This window comes from Panthera leo, chromosome A1, assembly GCF_018350215.1.
Source record: "Panthera leo isolate Ple1 chromosome A1, P.leo_Ple1_pat1.1, whole genome shotgun sequence".
Classification (NCBI taxonomy): domain Eukaryota; kingdom Metazoa; phylum Chordata; class Mammalia; order Carnivora; family Felidae; genus Panthera; species Panthera leo.
This window is the reverse complement of record NC_056679.1, coordinates 133,747,466-133,767,575: the sequence shown is the minus strand read 5'-3', so window position 1 is coordinate 133,767,575 and position 20,110 is coordinate 133,747,466. Positions and strand designations below refer to the sequence as shown.

General features: G+C 41.7%; 1 protein-coding gene across 3 annotated transcripts in view; it reads right to left on the bottom strand.

Annotated features, from left to right (window-relative positions):
- The window catches only part of MAST4 (microtubule associated serine/threonine kinase family member 4), a 563,401-nt gene that overhangs the window by 197,871 nt on the left and 345,420 nt on the right, over positions 1-20,110 (bottom strand). Inside the window, exon 1 of one of the 3 annotated variants that reach the window (XM_042940434.1) lies at positions 14,885-15,874. The exons of the other annotated variants lie outside the window; for them this stretch is intronic. Coding sequence (XP_042796368.1) covers positions 14,885-14,931 — 47 coding nt within the window. The 5' untranslated portion in view covers positions 14,932-15,874. Of the gene's footprint in view, positions 1-14,884; positions 15,875-20,110 lie in introns of those variants that run through there. 3 annotated transcript variants of the gene reach the window in all.

Here is a 20,110-nt window from a genome sequence, read left to right as displayed (position 1 = left end):
ATGCATGAATCAGTAGTAATACTCCCAACAGTGGGAGGAGGGGAAGGAGAAAAATTCTTCCTTAACTGAAAGCCCATAGATAATAATGGAAATAGAAAACTGTCTTTTGATAAACGGCAAGATCATAATTGATTCAGGTCACCAACGAATGCAAAAATCACTCGGTGAAAGCTTGAGAAGAAGATATTATCCATGTGGACTCAAAATGTCACTCCAGACATTATAAAGCAAAAAAGGTGGCATCACAAGGGGAGAATCTGGCAGATACTGGATTGTGGGCTTCCCAATACGATTTTCTTGTGAAGGCATCATCATCTGTTCTTGCCAAATATGTTTAACCTGAATCTAATGAAAAAGAAACCATCAGATAAATCGAAATTGTGGGACAGTCAACAAAAGAGTTGTACTACACTCTTGAAAAATGTCAGTGTTAGGAAAAGACCCTTCCCAACTGGGGAAACTGTTAAAAATTAAAGGAGACTAAAGAGATAGGACAACTAAATAGAATATATAATCTTTAACAGGATCCTGGATTTAAAAATACGACTCTCAAGAACTTTTTGGGGCTAACTGGAGAAATGTGATACGGGCTGCATATCAGATAATACTATAATCATGTTCAACTTCAGAGTATAATAATGACATAATGATATGCTTATGAAAGAGAATGTACTTGTTCTTCGGAGATAAATGTTCAAGTATTTAGGGGTAAAGTGAATGTCTGCAAAGGACTCTCAAATGGATCAGCAAAAGAACAAAAATTGAAATACATCCAGGGGCTAAGAGGGAAGGAGGCAGGAAGATAAAGCAAATGTGGCAAGGGCTAACCGGTGAATCGAGGTGAACAAGGGTGTTGACTGTATTATTCCTCCATAGGAGTGAGTATTTCAGGAACAGGGGACAATAGGCACTGACACAGACACAACTGGAACGGTCAAGAGAAACCAGAGCCCAATGTGGCCCAAAGGAAATAAGCGAGAGGCAGCAGGAAGTGAGGTCATGGGAGATGGGAGGGCGGGCAGTGGAAGGCTCTGAGCAGGGGAGTGTCTGGCACTACGAAGATCACTCAGAGAGCTGGCTGTTGGGAGGGCACAATTTGAAATGAAGCATTAAGTTAGGAGGCTATTACACAAATCCAGGGGTAAATGATAGTGGCTCCGACTAAGGTGGTACAAAGAGGGAGTAAGCGAAGTAGATGACAAAGAATCAACAGGACGTCCTCATGGACGATACACACACATGCATCCATACACACATACCACAGAGGGGGAGGAATTAAAAAGGACTGCAACTCAGAACTTGGTTAAGATGGAGCCAAATGCATATTTTATATAAAGAGAAAAGAAAAAAAAACAATTCTGATACCACTGCTGGAAAAGAAATGTTCTCTCACTCTGGGGGATCTCCATACTGTTTTCACCGGATCCGGTAATAATTCAGTGGAGCATATGGTCATGAGAATAGTAGTAGACAAGCAGAAGAACCCATGAAATTTAGCTCATCTCCTATTCACTTGGGATCATTAGTACAGCTTTCTCAGTTTCATAGTATCTCATCAATCACTGTCATGTGAGAATATGCAACATCCTTCTTACAAAGGTTGGGTTCTGCAGTTCATTTTCTACACTGTGTTTCCAAGAACAATACGAAGCTAATAATAATAAAACAGAACAGTCATCTTAGAACTTCTCACAAACGTCACCTAATTAATTCTTAAAACACCTCCAAGAGGTGGTATTATCCTCATGTCACTGCTGGAGAAACTTAAGAATGTTTTAATTCCGCATTTGTATTCACTTACAGAGACACCTCCGTACTTCATATTATCATCACCTTCTCATGCTTTCAAGGAATATCACAACTTAATTCTCTTATCAACAGGGTGGGTGTTAATGGCTGCAGCAGCATTTTAAGTATAGGAAATAGGTTTTAAAAAACGATGTGAAATTTCTTTTTTCTAGTCTCAAAGCAATGCGGCAACAAAATGGGATATAGGGCAGTACCCTCCTCTCCCCCCTTGCCGCAGTACTCACACACACACACACACACACACACACACACACAGCACGAAGTAATTTCTTCATTTGCCCAAGATGGTCTAGTAAATAAGAGCTAACTGTTAAAACTCCAAAGAGAAATTTCAATATATTCTAAAACCCAAATTCAACAAGTTGGTCTTAGTATTTAGCCCGGAAAGACTGTAATAAACCACTCCGGAGTGGTAGGTCCAGGCAAGCATTTAATGTGAGTGCTACAAAGGAAGTGGCCTGATGTGCTGTGGCTCTAGTAGGGCTCAAAGGGCCTGGGGCCATCAGAGCAATGGTGAGCCGCGGGCCACCCCCAGGGTGTAAGCAGGCCAGCCCTGGCTGAGGGAATCCTCCACAGGCTTCTCAGGTTAGAGCAGCAGTAGATGGCAGAGCCGCTGGGACCCACGGCCTGATTTCCAAGGGAAACCAATTTAACCTTCATCACATGATCTAGGCTCTGTCTAAAATAAAATTTGTTTAAAAGAGAAAAATAGGGCGCCGCAACTCAGAAGATGCTCTCCAGCCCCATAACCACACTCTCAGCAGAGGACTGAAAAATTTACTTGTATAGTGAACCAAGCAGATGAGCTCCAAACAGAGTAACAAAATCCCTCCCCTTTAAATAGAATATTCTATTCAGAATGCAAATTTAAAATGATTGCAAACTCCAGTGTGTTGAAGGAAAATGTAGACAGAGTACTTATGCCAGAGTAAGAATGTGGGCTCTCCCACCAGATGCTTTACTGTGAACCAGATCAGGCCTCTTTCTTGACATTGGTAGGTGGGTATAACTTGTCCGAACTTGGAGGGTTTGAAAGTCAAGGAAGGCACTTTCAAAAATCACATTGGGACAACAGGCATAAATTGAACGGAACCTGGGCAAACGAAGATGTGTGGTCACTACATGTAACTTTCTCTGTGCCTCAGTTTTCATGTTTGTAAAATGACAACAGTATCCTTGTCTCACAGGGACAGCGAATTAATACATGTGAAGGACTAAGAACAGCACTGGGTATGCAGCAAGTTCTGGACAAATGAAAACGAAGCTAATAGAGATGCAAATGTCTAAGTCAGTAAGGATGGCTTCTCATCCAAGTCAGTAAACCAAAGAGAAAAAGTGAACACTTGAGAAAAAACTGAGAATATGGGGCGCCTGGGTGGCTCAGTCGGGTAAGCGTCCAACTTCAGCTCAGGTCATGATCTTGCCTTTCGTGAGTTAGAGCCCCCAATCGGGCTCTGTGCTGACAGCTCAGAGCCTGGAGCCTGCTTCGGATTCTGTGTCTCCCTCTCTCTCTGCTCCTCTCCCACTTGCACTCTGTCTCTCTCAGATCTAAATAAACATTGAAAAAATTAAAAGAAAAAACTGAGAATAATCCTGATAAAGACCAAGGCTCCAGAAGCATTCCCAGGACCTGGCACATGTACACCCCCCCAGACGCATGACCACTGTCAGTGAAAGGACTAATGGTTTCCAGGGACCCAAGTGAACTTGAAAGCTATGCTTAACTACCTGACTTCACAAGACTTCATTCCCTAGACTCGGTAACTTTTTAACACCTAAGTTTATGTTATCAGTTAAAAAAAATAAATAAACAGATTCCAGTAAAAGAAAGTCAAAGCAAAACTATCAGAGCATCTTTCTGCAACAAGTTTATTAGACCCATCCTTCCCCATTACTGCACATGAGTTTACGCCCACCCACCCCCTCCTGGCATACAAGAGACATATCATCACATTCTTCCTTCTTCGGATTCTTACAAGTAACAGCAGCCTCCAGCAGCCTTACTTACTAGTAACAGGAGAAACCGAGGTGGGGCCCAGAGGAGTGCTAACTGGCCTGTCCACGCTTCCCCCCATAATCCCCCCTCCATCAATGATGTCTGACGCCAACCTCCTCCCCACCCCACCAACGATGTCTGATGCCAAGCTTCCCCATCTCTGCCCAGACCCACACCCACAGGACCAGCAAAGTGTTCATAATCAAGCTCATCTCTGCTTGGAGTGTCTGCAGTAGACAGACTCAGTCCTACACAGCAATGCCGAAATAAAACTCAAGGATGCATAAGGCAATTCATTAAACCATCACATTCACAAAAGCACAGGAACTGGAATCTGTAGAGTACAAAAAAATTGCCATCTGGTACCAGCTTCTTTCAGATTTTCTCAATGTTCTACACAGAGTGAAAGGGGAGAAACTAGAATAAAAAAGAAATGGAAACGGTCCTCATGCTACAAAGTTAATGAAACAAAAAGAGTTTAGCAGTCAGGTGGCTTTCTCACACTTACAGGTTCTCTGTGAAAAGAAGACACAAAATCACAACATATTGCCATGTATTTGGTAAATACTGCTTATGTCTGTCCCTCACCATGGCAACAAGTGAAGTGAGGGGCATTTAGGCAGCTGTGGGTACCCAGGAATATTTCTAGTAGCAAAAGGACAAACGGACAAGCTCTTAACAAAAATGAATTAGGTGACATTTGACCCTGATGCCCTTGTCTGTTAAACTATTGTCTACCTGTCCTTCTCATTACCCTTTGGACCACTATAGATCCCATTCTTGCAAATACACATTTATTACACTAAATTACCTATAAGCTATTTATTATTTTTGTTGTGAACTTAACAGCGAGGCAGGGCATTTGCAGGTTCAGACAATGAAGGTCCATCAAGTTCATGACTTGTCCAAAGTCACAGAGCTTGCAGATGTAGGGGCAATGACCAAGACTCAGGCACTATGACTCAGCGTGCTGGGGTCCCAAACTCCATTTCCCCAGGACTTGACAGATAATGTCAATGAAGGAAGCTAGCCAGGTGGAATATGTGGGGCATCGGGGAACAGGAGGCCTGGAGAAGAAGGCCAGCAGGGACCCAACTCTACACTAGACTAGAATCACACTAGGAGGGAATACAGACTCACTGAAGGGCTTTGGTTTCTCAGAGTAGTCCCCCGAAGTCACCAGTTGAGAGATCTCTTGCTGCTTCAAAGCACGTTCAATGACACGTAACTAGTTTTATGATGCGTCTATACACCAAGTGTTCTTAGGTGCCAGGGAGATGGCAACGAGAAGAGGAAAAAGGCCTCCACTCTATAGAGCTAACATTCGGACTACCTTTCCTTCAAGTGATGGAGCTCTTCAGTGTGGGATCTGCCATGACTTCTAGATCATTTTCTCTGCCCCTCACCACAGCCAGGCATGGTCTCTAATATACTCTGAGGTTCACCTTTCTTTAATAATGCCTGTCTTCTTCGGCCTTGGACCTTGTTTTATTTATAATTAATGGCTGACCAATTTTTACATTTTGATGGCTATCATTTAATATTTATGAATGAATCAAAATGCATGCCCTCCCTCTCAAAGTGTCAACACCATTCTTAAAACACACATACTATATAAATATATGCCATGTTTGGAGCACAGGTTAGAAACATCAGAACTGAGGGGACATCTAGGTGACTCAGGCAGCTAAATGTCTGACTCTTGATTTTGGCTCAGGTCATGATCTCACAGTTTGGGAGTTTGAACCCTGAATCTGGCTCTGTGCTGACAGTGTGGGGCCTGCTTGGGATTCTGTCTCTCTCCTTCTCTCTCTCAAAATCAATAAAATAAACATTAAACAAAATCATCATAACTGGGGCCCCTGGGTGGCTCAGTCATTCACCAGCTCTTGATTTCAGCTCAAGTCATGATCCCAGGGTCATGGGGTCGAGCCCCACATCAGGTTCATGCTCAGCATAGAGCCTGCCTGGGATCCTCTCTCTCTTCCTCTGTCCCTCTTCTCAGCTCACATTCACTCTGTCTCTAAAATAAAATAAAATAAAATGAAATGAAATAACAAATAGGGGGTGCCTGGGTGGCTCAGTCGGTTAAGCATCCAACTTCGGCTCAGGTCATGACCTCATGGTTGACAAGTTCAAGCCCTGCATCAGGCTCTGTGCTGACAGCTCAGAGCCTGGAGCCTGCTTCGGATTCTGTGTCTCCCTCTCTCTGCACCTCTCCTGCTCACGCTGTCTCTCTCTCTCTCAAAAATAAACATTAAAAAAATTTAAAACAACAAATAATAAAAATACTTAAAAAAAAAAACCCAAAACATCAGAACAGGCTTGAGTCCCACAGATAATGGTCGTTCTTCCAGCAGTAGGAGCTCCTACCGTGTGTATCAGACACTATTTGTGGATACATCTGTGAAAAAAAAAATAGACATAAACACTGTCCTTGTGGAGAGTGGTAATATGGTGGGAATATTCTTCTCTGAAACTAGGACTGTGTGCTACCGGCAATGTGTCATGTGTGATTCAAGCCACACCTTAAACATGGCAAGAGGGCTTCAGGAGGTCTAAGAAGAAAGGGAATGCCTTCTTCTCGCTGACTTCTTGCTGACTGTGTGTCCAATACCTGAGACTCCATGAACCAGATGGAGAGCGGGACAAAGGACGGAAGACGTCATGTAGGAGTGTACAGAGTGCCGTGGATGCTCCCGGGCTTGCCATCCGCTGAGAAGCCGGGGCATGAAACGGAAATACAAAGAAACGCTGCTTGAGACACCTGCGTGGCTCAGTTGGTTAAGCCTCTGACTTCGGCTGAGGTCATGATCTCAAAGCTCATGAGTTTGAGCCCCACGTCAGGCTCTGTGCTGACAGCTTGGAGCCTGGAGCCTGCTTCAGATTCTGTGTCTCCCTCTCTCTGCCCCTCCCCTGCCCGCTCTCTCTTTCTCTCTCTCTCAAAAATAAACATTAAAGATTTTTTTTTTTTAAAAAAAGAACACTGCTCTATCGTAACAGAAAGGCAGCTACTGAGTAAAGACAGCCAGCCCCCGGCTACTCACTGCGTCCCGACTGAGGGCAAGGCAGGACAGGTGTCAAGAAAGACACTGAGAATATAAAATGAGGCAGCTTCCCTTGGAACCTCACTATTTGATCAGAGTCGAGATTAGGAGCTGACAAGGGTCATATCCAAATTACTCATGAGGCAATGACATCATCATTATATGAAGAGCCACTAAACTGTCATCAATTTATGAAGTACTGAGGACTGTGGAAATTCTGAGTGGCTATAGTTGCCTCAGAAGGGGGAGAGTGAAGGCATATTATAAATTCCACTTAAGGTTTTTAAGATATTCTCTGTCACATCTGTACTAATAAGCCAATATTTGGGCCAGTGTGTGTGTGTGTGTGTGTGTGTGTGTGTGTGTGTGTGCGTTTTACAGCTTGTGGACGTATTGTGTATTTTGTATCTCCCTCTCCAGCCCTGCTGGAGGACAGCAAAGGTGTCAGAATTTCTGGATGGAAGGACCTTTGGGAATCATTTGGTCTACCGCTCTGCTGGCTGCAGGAATGACCTCACATCCTTCCAGCTAAGACTGGCCTTCCTACGAGACATCCAGGGGCAGGAAGCTGAAGGTTTGATGAGGCAGCCTCTCCCACATTCAGAAAACTTCCTTAGCAAAGTCTTGCCCTTAGGCCACCCCGCTTGGGGCCTCCAGGCCGCAGTGCAAGGTTTTACTCCCAAGACGAACCAAACTAAATTTGAACTTTATTTAGCACCTGCCCTGCCCTAGAAGCTGCAGATCTCTCGTTTCTGGGCAACCTTCAGGAAGCCTAAGCTGGAAAGCTAAATCCCGTCTCAGCATCGCCTGCCTCCAGGGGTTTACTATGAAAGGAACAGAATCTTCCATTGCCATATTTAGAAACCATGTGTCAGCACCTCTAAAGGGCACATACACTGTGAATGCTCACCACCACCGCTCTCCCCCAGACAGGCAAACCCCACTCATAAGATGAGAACAAAAAAGAAATGTGATCCATCACAAAGAAAAAAAAAATCTGTGCATGGTTACAATAAATCTCTTTCCGTGGTAACAGCATGAACGTATTTGCAATCGCTACAATTTATACCAGGCCATTATTTGGGGGCACACTGTTAGAGATGCTTCATCCCGTGCTGCCAACCAGATATCACTACCTCGGGAGGTCTCAGGGTGTTCAAGACCAGACTCACCGTGACTCGATTTTCCTCCCTCTCCAACTCTGCTGCCTTGGGGTCCATTCAATTAATGCTAGAAACCTCAGTGCAAATCCCTGATTCAAAATTATCTACTAAAGAGCAACCGCGGGCACCTTTCTTTCATCGACTTTTGTGATCAAGATAGTAGCTGTTTACCAAACTCATTTCCTCTGTTTCCACAACACGAGAAAGCTGTATTCTCCAGCCTTGCTTGCCATAGATGCAGTCAGAATAGAAAATGCTGGGCAATGGCATGTGAGTGGATCTGATGTGCGCCATCCTCAGGTCGGGCAGTCCACCATCTCCCACACTCCTTTCCATTCCACCAGCCGGATGCGGATACCCAGGGCAAACTTGAAGGCATGTGCTGAAGACCCGCCCCCCAGATCCCGCAATGACCGTGTGGAGGAGACAGTCTCTCACACTCCTGGTCTGTGAATGACAAGTACAACCCATTGTATGTGAGCAAATGTTTTTTGATGTTTATTTGGTGGTTTGTGTGTGAGCCGTGATGTAGGAAATCCATCTTCTACTTCCAAGTCATTCATTTATTCATAAACATTTCTCAAACACTTCCGGAAAGAAGCACTGGGGAAATAAAAATGACTGAAGGAGGTCACAAGTCTACGTAAACCAGAAATTAAAATTCAATACAAATGATCTCAGAGTAGTATGTATCTCAGGTTAGTCACGGTGGAAAAACGTGAGACTTCATTTTGAATCCCAGGCTAGTAAAGCTGGTTAATCTCTGTGTGGTGGCATCTTCATCGGCAAATGGAAGCAATGTTCCCTTCGGTCTTACCATGATGGATTAAATGGAATGAGACAATGTGTATGAAAGCATGTGGTCAACTATAGTGTACTTTTCACATGTTAATTCAATTCACTGCAACTGTCCTAATCTGGGACTTGTTACTCATGAAATAGTGTACCAGTAGCCTCACTCGAGTTTGTACCCAAAATCCAGCCTATTCTTAATACCTGGTGAAGGTAACTTTCCTCAGTCTGAGCTCTGATTGGTCATTTCCTTATTTAACAAACTTTCTAAAACTCTGGAACGCTTACAAGATATAAGTCAAACTTCTTAGCTCAGTGTTCAAGGCTCTAAGTAACATGATCCCACATTATTTTTTTAAGTCCGTATCCAGTGCTGTACAACTCCTGATTTTCTTCTCCTTTATCCATCCTATGTCCTGGCTGCACACATCATTTCTCCAATGTGCCACATTTGCTCACCTTTTTCACTTTGTCTTATTCTCAGCCTGGTTTTGTCCTTCACAACCATCCTTCCCACCGCCGCCCCCGAAACACCACTATTTCTCAAGGTCCAGCTCAAATATCACCAGGTCTCATAAATCTTTCTACAAAAACACTCTCCTTTTCCAAAAAAAAACTTCACCCTCCTCTGAGCTACCACAACCTTTGTCTGATACTCTTTTCTCCTCTACTGTTGATAGCACTTGGATTCTGAATAGTTTATTGTCTTCAGGAAGGAAAAAGAAAAGGGAGTGTAAGCTTTTAATGAAGACATGTGTTACACTAAAGAAAAAATTCAGTAGAGAGTCAAATTACTTTTGGTTGGATCACCAAAAATAGACAACTTACATGAGTAGGGGAGTTCTCTGGATTGTCAGAAAACTATTCCTATGCTTCAGGATCTATTATATTCAGAGAGCATCTATTATATGCTTTATGAAAGCTATTACATGGAACTTTCATGTTGAAAGTCACTTTTACAATAAATTTAATCCTATCAGAAGAGTAGAAGTAAAGTTCAAAGTCATTAATTCATTTCCCCAGTCAATTCTTCACAGATTTTAGTTCAGTCTTATTTTAGAAAATGAGAGAAACAAATAGGTTAAATTGACCCACTGATACCATCTAAGCATAAAACCTGTGAGTTACTATTTTTAAGGAAATGGCCATGAGTGGCTAGTGTTTTTCATTAATTTGCATATAGGCAAAAAAATATATTCACTAATAACAAATAATTTAAGTCACTCTATCAACTGAGAATTTCATTCGTTTTCTCTCTTAGGATTAAAAAAGGGGGGGGGTACTGGATACGGTATGCATATCTTCTCATTAAATAGTGGGAGACTCACTCTGTCCAGGCTTTGAATTCATGAAAATCTTAATAGAACATAGCATTATACATACAATGTAAACAGTACCTTCTAACAGGCATTCTTTTAGCAAACTGGGCTAAAGTAAAAGTAGAATTCCTTGGAGATCTTTCTCTAAAGACCAGAGAAGTATTCATTTGCATCAGCCAGTGAGCAAGAGGGTAGGAGGTAGCAGGAGTTTTACAAGAGATCAAAAATCCTAATCCTTTTAGATAATTAAAAGAGTTGTCCTGCAAATAACAGGATATAAAATAATGTGTGGCAAGACATATTGTGGTGCTTTAACACGAATTAGAAAATATTTTCTAGAAATTGTAATAAGTTGTATTATAAGAGACGGATCAGATTTTGTACAATTTAGCAGATCATCTCCTGAGAAAGCGACAGGAAAAACCATCATACACACACAGGAGTTACACAACTCATCACTGGGCATTAACAGAAGCATAAATAAGATGAACTGAATGGTAGGAGCACAGTACATATTCCAGGTGCTCCTGTAAATCATCTGTAAACGACTCAACCAGATTCCTCACTCTCTCTGTTAACACTTAGACGACAAGTGGGAAAGGACTGTTCACTGTGAATTGCAGAGTCCCAAGGGTTCCATACTTGATGCAGGGTGTGGGGGAAGGGAAGGGAGAGACCCAGCAGCCAAGGGCCGGTGGCACTGGAGTGCGCTTACCTCCAGAAGTGAAAAGCGAAGAGAGGACTACAGGGGCTGCCTGGGCTGGATGGGGTTGGACTCAGGCTCCTTGGAGTGAGACTGAAAGTTAAAATAATGTCATTCCAATTGGGGAAATGGTGGCAGTAAAATAGCAACGCTCATCTAAGCGACCGTGTTCCCTTTAGGCCAGAACCACGGTGGCATGTCTATCAATGCCCTTAGGTAATCAGCTCATCACCTGCCTCTTTCCAGCTCTAAAATAGAGAACAAGGGCAAGGCTTCCTGTTGATACTGATATCCTTAAAACTACTGCTGCCATTTGCATTTGTGCCTTTTCTTGGTCACAAAGCTAACGTGGGAGGTATCTTCTGTGGTGTTTGCTGGGAAAACTTGGCCCTGCTTTACTCACTCGGTATATTCTATTTCTGACCAACAATCAATTGTAAAACTGTAGAACTAGAGGGAAGTAGTTACCAGACAATAGAATTCAAGTTAAATACAGTGGTTTTTAAAAGGCAGAGCAGCAAACATTTCCAAATAGGAAGATATGTTTTTAAGCACTTAGCAGTGAAAAACACCCAACAACATTTTCTGTAATCCCCGGGGGCAAAGGCAAAAAGTGTTCTTACACTTACGTTTATAATAGAGAACTTCAAAATTTCTTACATATACCTACAAATTATTGTACTTTCTCGAGAGGTTTTTTTTTTCAATTTCATCTGTCAAAAGACCATTACGGTCCCCACCCCCACCAACCTATCCAAACAACCAAGCACAATGACCAGCCAGCTCTCAAATATTCATCAGAGTGGAGAGCCTATGTTTCCTTGAATTTTTTTTCCTTTTGGACTCATCTCTCTCTTGTTTTAGGGAAGACACAAAACTTAACATTTGTCACATATCTTACTTATAAAAATTTGACCCGTGGATCAAAGTATGAAGCTAATATCCAATTATTTCCAATTATTTTTACATCGCCAAATCAAAATTAAATCAGCTAGGCACTCTGGTACCAACTCTTTGGCTCAAGTGAGCAGACAAACGCACACTATGGTGCAATGAGTTTCTTAAAGAACATTCTCCCGCCCCTGTACTGGCCATGACTACACCACACCATGTTTTCCTATCTCAGAAAAGGGGTCTTGGAATGGAACAGTACCTTGGATGATTCAAGCTGGTTGTCCCCTTTACTGAACAGAGAAATGACAACCATGGCTAAAATCAGACTTGGGTTTATCTCATTTTCAGTTCCATCCTTGTTTCCCATCATATGGATAATTGAGACTTGGCTGTATTCGTCTTAAACTGAAACATAGAATTACTGCTCAAAATGCTCCCACTTATTTAATAAAATGTTTCAACAAAGTTGTTTTTTGTTTTTGTTTTTATCTTTTAAAGCCATTCTCTGGTTTGGTGGCAGTATTTAAGAAACTAAGAAATTGATTTCCTTATACAGTCAGAGCACGTTCAAAAGCCACTGCTCTTAAACATGCTGTACTCTAACTTAGCAGCTCATTGGAAAGCTCTCAGGAATGTCTACTGACACAGACGTGATTTAACCTAAGTACAGTCTTATCTGTCCCTTGTGTTCTGAAAATAGACATGCATAGACATGCATGGAACCCACTCTCTGTCTCCAAGCTGACACAGGTATCATATGTGTTACCAACTATTTCTGTACTTACACCAATTTCTATACTTAAATTGAGAAAAAGAAAGAAAAAAGCTACTTACTTTCTCAGAAACTGTAAGGCCACACATCTGCTATCTAAATATCAGAGATTTCTGAATAAATTAATGACTCATTAATATCTGAAATACATATGTATTTGATGTCTCACATCCAGAAATTTCAATTTTTAAAAGGGGAATCAGAAAGTGCTTCGTGGTGTGTTATTGGTAAGTCAGATGGGAAATCGAGTTCTGTCTACAGAATATAAAATATGCTACCGTAAGAGTGATCGCTGCAAGGCCTACAGAATACACCCTCCTGAAAGAAAAACAGTACAGTCTCATGGGAGAACATTCAAAAACTATGCCACATATGTGGTGTATTATAAGATCCCCAGATAATTAAAACAATAAACATTAAATCTGCTTTTAATAAAATGAGTGATAAGATTTCCCATTATAACATTTCCATGCAGTGGTTAGAAAATGAATTTACCCCAAGACTATAGAATTACCTTTCTCCGTGAATGAATGCAAAATTAACTATGTCTACCTAAGAGTGATTTTACATTTCAAGGTAAGTGAAATGCTCAAAGTGTTAGGCTAACACTACAATGACATTTAAGAGTGATCCCTATTTCTATTATATCAAGCTCCTTAGGGGGAGAAGTAATCAATTTTAAATGCACAGTAACATTTAGAAGCTAGACCCAGGGGGTGTGGCCTGAGCCAAAACAAAATCCAGGGAAGCCCCTGTGTTTGGGTGACCCATATGCACTGTGTCATCATTGACAAAGTCATAAAATTTGTGGCATACCTCAGACTCTCAAATTACGGGCAGAACATTTGATACAACTGAATTTGTATATTGAGAAGTTACTTTCAAATGTCTCCTTCTAAAATGGAAAGATGCTAAAAATGAAAGAAAAAGGCGTAATGTGAAATGATACATACTAAGTCCAAAAGACAGCAACAAGGAAGTGGCACAACCAGAATTGGGGGTTAGTGCTCCCGGGTCTTGAACACAGAAGCATAGGCATCTGAGTGAGCTGTGCACTTCCAGAACGCTAGAGAGAGGAGGGGTAAGTGGAAGGAGTGCGTGCCACTGAGATATTGCATATGGACAGTGAGGGCCGAATGCCACGGTGGAGGTGGAGATGGGGACAGATGTCAGGGCAATAGGTAAATACCGCTTGGATGTCCATTATGAAAAATGCCACAGCTAGCAAGAAGGCTGTTAAGAGCCCTCTAACTTTTTCTAAGTGAGTACTTGTTAGTATAAAATCAGCGTCAAATTTTAGTGCGAGAATTGATTAGAAAAGTATTCACATCACTTGAGATATGCCATGTTTTTTATTAATTATTTAATTATGAAGTCAGTTCCCTCGTATGACGCATCTCCAGAATTCAAGAATAATTAATACTCGGAACGGGGCACAGTACTCTTCCTGCAGGCTCTTCCTGGAAGTAATCGAGTATAAAATGATTTGGGTTGTATGAATCTCAACTGACACGCAATTTTCTACCTTTATTAGGAGTTAGAAAAAAGGGCTATTTCTATTTTTCTACCACATTTCTATTTTACTGTTTATTATGGTAAGTGGGCCAAGCACAGACTTCTGCATCTTTGACTAAGAGATTTAAAATAAAAATTTGCTGACGCTTCCTGCATCACAGATGTTTAACTTCTGCGCCACAAATTAGATGTGGGCATTTTCATGTGGCTACATCAGATTAGAAGGCAGTTGGATGAGTTAATGGGTTAAAAAAAAATAAAAACAGCTAAGCAAACACATATCTCAACTAGGTAAACACTGCATGCGGTGGCTGGAGACAGTGCAGAGAGGATTCAAAATGCACTACAGTTCATTAATATTCTGTTGCACAAATAAAACATGGATCACATCTAATGAATGTTACCAATAACCCTTCTCTTGTACTCTAATCCATTGTAATGTCTTCTATTATTCAATGCAGACAGAGGCCTTTCTTTAGAAAAAGGCAGCGTGGGGATAAACAAACAGTAAGAGAGGAGAAAAAGACAGCTACACCAAGGCCTGCTGATACATTCTTTCACAATGAGCTGTTAAGATGTTTCCAGCACTGAGGTTTAGTAACTTTAAATATGCAAAAAAAAAAAAAAAAAAAAAACCACAAAAAACAACAGCAACAACAAAAAACCCTCTTCTCTTCTGACTGCAGTGCAAAATGCAGGGTCTGGGTTTCCACATGAGCTGAAAACAAATGCCATGCATTTAAGACACGTTCCTTCACCTCACACTGCAGTGCTCTGAGGCTGTCAGTACAAACAAATGCTAAAGAGCTATTGGGCGCAGGAAAGCGAGTGCCATGCAGAAAGCATTAAAATATTAAAGACAGACAATACTTACTCCAAGGTCAGCCCCGGAATCTGTAGCCTTTCCCGCTGGGCTTTCATGGTTGTTATATGTTACCACACTGTATTGTAACCAATGCACACATTCCCTGCCAGCGTCCCGGCGATGACAGAGAGCCAAAACGAACCTCTATAAAGGACTGGACTAAGAATCTCTCTAGGGGGAGGGGGATCCTGCAAGTTTGGGTCCTTCCACCTCTAGCCGTAATCAAGAGATGTCAGCCGCCTTCCTCAGGTTAACGGCAGTGCACACAGCACTGATTTCGTTAAGGGAATGAGGCTTTCAGCTCTGCATATCAAGTAATTGGTTTCTGATTTTTTTTTTTTTTTTTTTTTTAAACAAAGTCGCTCTACTCACAGACCCAGTTTTCACCTCGGTGAGATGAAAAGTCCTTTCATCCTGCGGACTGGAACAAAACAATAAAGCAGCAGCATCGTACTTGTGAAAGAGTTTATCTCGGCAAACCTCAACCATTCCCCATCTCCCAGGGACGCGCTCAGAGAGAATCCGGACACCCTGAGGAAGTTCCGCTTACTCTTTCCTTGGTGGAGTTAACAGAATCACTCATGTGCCACAAGAAAGACATGGGAGAATGGTGCCGAATGAAAACAATTAGATTTTTTTCTATATAAGGCAATCATCAGAAAGAGGAATAAACTAACTGTGTTAATTTGGGGGATGTTGAACTCTGGTGTGAGGCAAAGCCTTGTGTGAACAGGCAAAACCCTACAATGGGAAATACCAAGTGGAAATGCGAGAGATAGGAGCTTGTATTTCTATTTTTGAAAACTGTTAGGAACCTCACAGTGCTACTACACTTGACAAAAGCAATCAGACACGATTAAGGAAGCAAAGGGAGAACGTATGTTTTGGAAGCCTGAAAGTTTCATCTCGTATTTATTCCAGCAACACAATGTTTCGTTCTATCCATAAGTTGGGACTAAGTGTACTTGCATTGTGGTGCAGGAAGAACATAGCTGACTCATTTCTTCTCGTGTATTTTAAAGTGTTTTAAAATTCAGTAACCAGTGGTCTGCCTAGAAGTACTTGATCAAATGAAGTTTTATTTTAGCAAGAATATTCAAGCACTGCTGCTAGCCCACAGGCACACCGCAAATCTGTGATCAAACGACTGTGTTCAAGTGGTTACATTTCAAAGTCTATGAAGTCAAATTCCATCCTCACACAGATGAAGAAAACAACACACAACTAGGGGCAGTACTAGGGTTAGATTCCGGTGTATTCACTCCCTATCCCAAAGGCCTTCACTGGCAGGGAGGCCATGTGCAGTTGTTCAAGGCTGCACAAAGGTGCTGGGCAAAAAAGTAAGTGAAGGCTGAAGTCCAGCCTGCTTCCTACTTTGCCAAGCCTGCTGCATGGCTCTGGGCAGCTTCTACCTCCCCCCCCCTTTTTTTTTTTTTCCATTTTCACTAAGTTACTCTCAGCTTTGTACCCCTCTAGAGGGTCACCTGTTTCTAATTCTACAAAGGTACATGTGGGCCAGAGAAGGTTCATAAGATATTCCTGGAACCCTTCTCTAACCCCTAACCTACCAACATGGTCTAGGGTGTTTGTTAACTAGGTGACAACTTCTCTTTCTGTGGGGGCTCACAGAAAACTAACCAATCCTACCTTTCAGAGGCAACAAATCCATGCTGGGATTACGGTCATTGGCTCATGATCATTGGCAGCCAGACAGAATGTAAATAAGTCATTTAAATTAATATGAAAAGCATAACAATAAGAAACAATAAAGATATAATAGAACACAAAGAAGGGGGGATCAACTCTACTCAGGAAAATCAGGGAGAGCAGAAAGGAAGTATGGCACAAGCCAGGTTATGAGAGAGGAAGGAAGGAAGGAAGGAAGGAAGGAAGGAAGGAAGGAAGGGGGAAGGAAGGAGGGAAGGAAGGAAGGAGGAAGGGAAAGAGGAAGGAGGGAAGGAAGGGGAAAGGTAGGAAGGAAGGAAGGAAGGAGGGAAGGGAGGAAGGGAGGAAGGGAGGAAGGGAGGTAGGTTGGTTCCACTCTGCCTCCCAAAAAGCTAAATTCTCTAAATTTTTTAATCTCTTAAAGTACCTCATCTTAGGAGACACATTAGAATTTTATTCAACAGACTTCTCTACACAGGTCTTAAGTGAATTTCAGTTCCACGTTACCAATGGACCACAAAATATTTTCACTTGAAGTTCCCTTTAATACCCTTAATTTAAAATATCCAAACCCAAACTCCCTATCCTCCTGTCCTTGCCAAATAAGTTTCCCTGCAAGGTAAAATATCCTGACTCTTACCATTCTTTCCCCCCTGAACCATGCTGATCCAAGGGTCCTATCCAGGTTGGATCATTATAATTTCCTTGTGACTGATCTCTCCACTTCCTCCTTGACATTCTCTATACTTTGTTGGCTACACAGATTCTAGAGTGATCTTTTCCAGAATATCACTCCTGTGTTGAAAACCCTCCAAGAGTTTCCCTCTCATTCTGTGTAAAAGCAAAAAACCTAGCAAACGTGGCCCAAACCTCAAAAAACCAAGCATCAATAGTTGTGACAATGGCAACATATTAGAACATACCCAGTGTTTAAGGCCATGAGTTCAAGGGAGGAAGGTGGGAAGGAGGGAGGAAGGAACCAGCCAGCCTGGGCCCCTTTTAGAAGATGCTAGGGAACTACCCCATTAATTCTGAAAGCTGGAAAAGGGAAAAATCAACCACTTATCTTGATTTCCCTATGAACTGCACCTCACAGATGAAAAAATGATTCTTTATATAAATATTCCAACTGGTAAATAAAGAAGGAGTGCTACAATTAGAGTATCATCATTTCTCAAACCCTAATAAGTCAATGGATTGTGGTCATGATCATGATGTGACTATAGCATCATAGAGAGACAAGTGGTTGTTCTATGCCTCTTGGTGCAACACAGGCGAAGCAGTCTTACTAAAAAAGCCACACGACCCGGATATAATCAAGCCACCACATCAAAGCATCAATTTACAGTATATATAGGGAGAAAGAGAAGTGATCAGCAAAAGAGCTAGCCTGGGAAAAGCAAAAACCACAACACAGGACCTGGTATCTTAAACCAAATTGCTCAATGTGGGGAGTGAAGGAGACAGAGGGGTTAAACGAGACTAAAGAGACAAATCAATGAATTGCAACATATGAACTTGTGTGTCCTGACACCAAACAAACACATAATCAAATACCTGGAAATACTCAGTGTAACAGACACACACACTGACTGGATATGCGGTAATATTATTTTAAGAATAATATCAGAGGGTGGCACCTGGGTGGCTCAGTCGGTTAAGCATCCAACTCTTGGGTGTGGATTCAGTTCATGATCTCATGGTTTGTGAGTCTGAGCCCCTCAGCCTGCTTGGGATTCTCTCTGTCCGTCGCTCCCCTGCTCGCTTGCTCTCTCAAAATAAATAACAAACTTAAAACAATCTTTAAAAAGAATAACACTGGAATCAGGATCACTTTTAGCTTCCTAACTTTTAGAGATACATATAAAAAATATTCACAGGTAAAATAAAGTGTCTATGCTCCGCTTCAAAATAATCTGAGGATGGAGAGTAAGACACCATGTTGTATCTAATATTACTATTTATTAGATACACAGTAATCTAATATTAACATTTATTAAACCTGGATAATGGGTATGTGAAGGGTTCAGTATACCGTTCTCCACAGTACACGTCTGAAATTTTGTTTGTTAAAAACATTGAAGCGTTCTTACCATGCCTACAAAGTTTCACAGGGCATACCCACACCCACCCTCCCTGGCTTCCTTCCCTGCAACTCCTTTGTTTCTCACTGTCCTTCCTGTACACCAAACACATTTCTATACCATGGCCTCTGCGTTTACTGCTCCTTCTGCCTCCAACTCTTTTTTCCTGAGACGTCCAAATATCCTGCTCCTGAATGTCTTTTACAATCTCCCCGAGGAGGCTTTTTGAAATTCCAAGCCCCACCACCGCCCTCCCCCGCCCCATCTACTGTTTCCTTCTCATCCTGATATATTTTTCTCCTCAACATCTATCACTGGACATATTTTATATTCATTTATTGTCTCTCCCCTATAAAAATGTGGGCTCCAAGAAGGTGTGTTGCAACTCCAGTGTCAACAGCAGTCCATACAAATATTCAATAAATATCTGCTAAAATTTCAAACTACACTACAAAGCTGTAGTAATTAAAACAGTATGGTACTGGCCCCAAAACAGACACATAGATTAATGGAAAAGAATAGACAGCTAGGAAATCAACCCATACTTATATGGTCAATTAATCTAAGACAAAAGGGGCAAGAATATACAACAGGGAAAAGACAGTCCCTTCAACAAATAGCGCTGGGAAAACTGGACAGCTCCATGCAAAAGAATGAAACTGGACCACTTTCTACTTCCATACACAAAAATAAATTCAAAATTAAGGACCTAACTATGAGACCTGAAACTGTAAAACTCCCAGAAGAAAACGTAGGCAGTAATTTCTTTGACCTTGGCCTTGGCAACACTTTTCTAGATATATCTCCTCCGGCCAGGGCAACAAAAGCAAAATTAAACAATTGCGATTATACCAAAGTAAGGAACTTGTGGACAGTGAAAGAAACCATCAACAAAATGAAAAGGCAACCTACCGAATGGGAGAAGATACTTGCAAATGGCCTCTCCCATAAGGTGAAAGAACTCATACAACTCATGCAACAAATAATCCGTTTAAAAGTAGGCAGAGGACCTCAATAGATATTTTTCCGAAGAAGACAGAGAGATGGCCAACAGACACCTGGAAAGGTGCTGAACATCATGAGGTAGATGCAAATCAAAACCACAATGGGATTATCACCTCACACCTGCCAGGATATCGAAAATAAAAAACACAAGAAATAAGTGTTGGCAAGGATGTGAAAAAAAGGAACCCTCATGCCCAGCTGGTAGGAATGCAAGTGGGTCCAACGACTGTGGAAAACAGCATGGAGGTTTTCCTAAAAAACTGAAAACAGAACTACCATGGGATCCAATAATTCCACTAACGGCTATTTATCGAAAGAAAATGAAAGCACCAATTCAAAAAGATATACATGCCCTTTTGTTTAGTGTAGCATTATTTCTAATAGCTATGGTATGGAAGCAATCTAAACATCCATCAATACACTGATAAAGAGGATGCACTGTGTAAATATGTGTTATACACACGTATATGCACATATATAC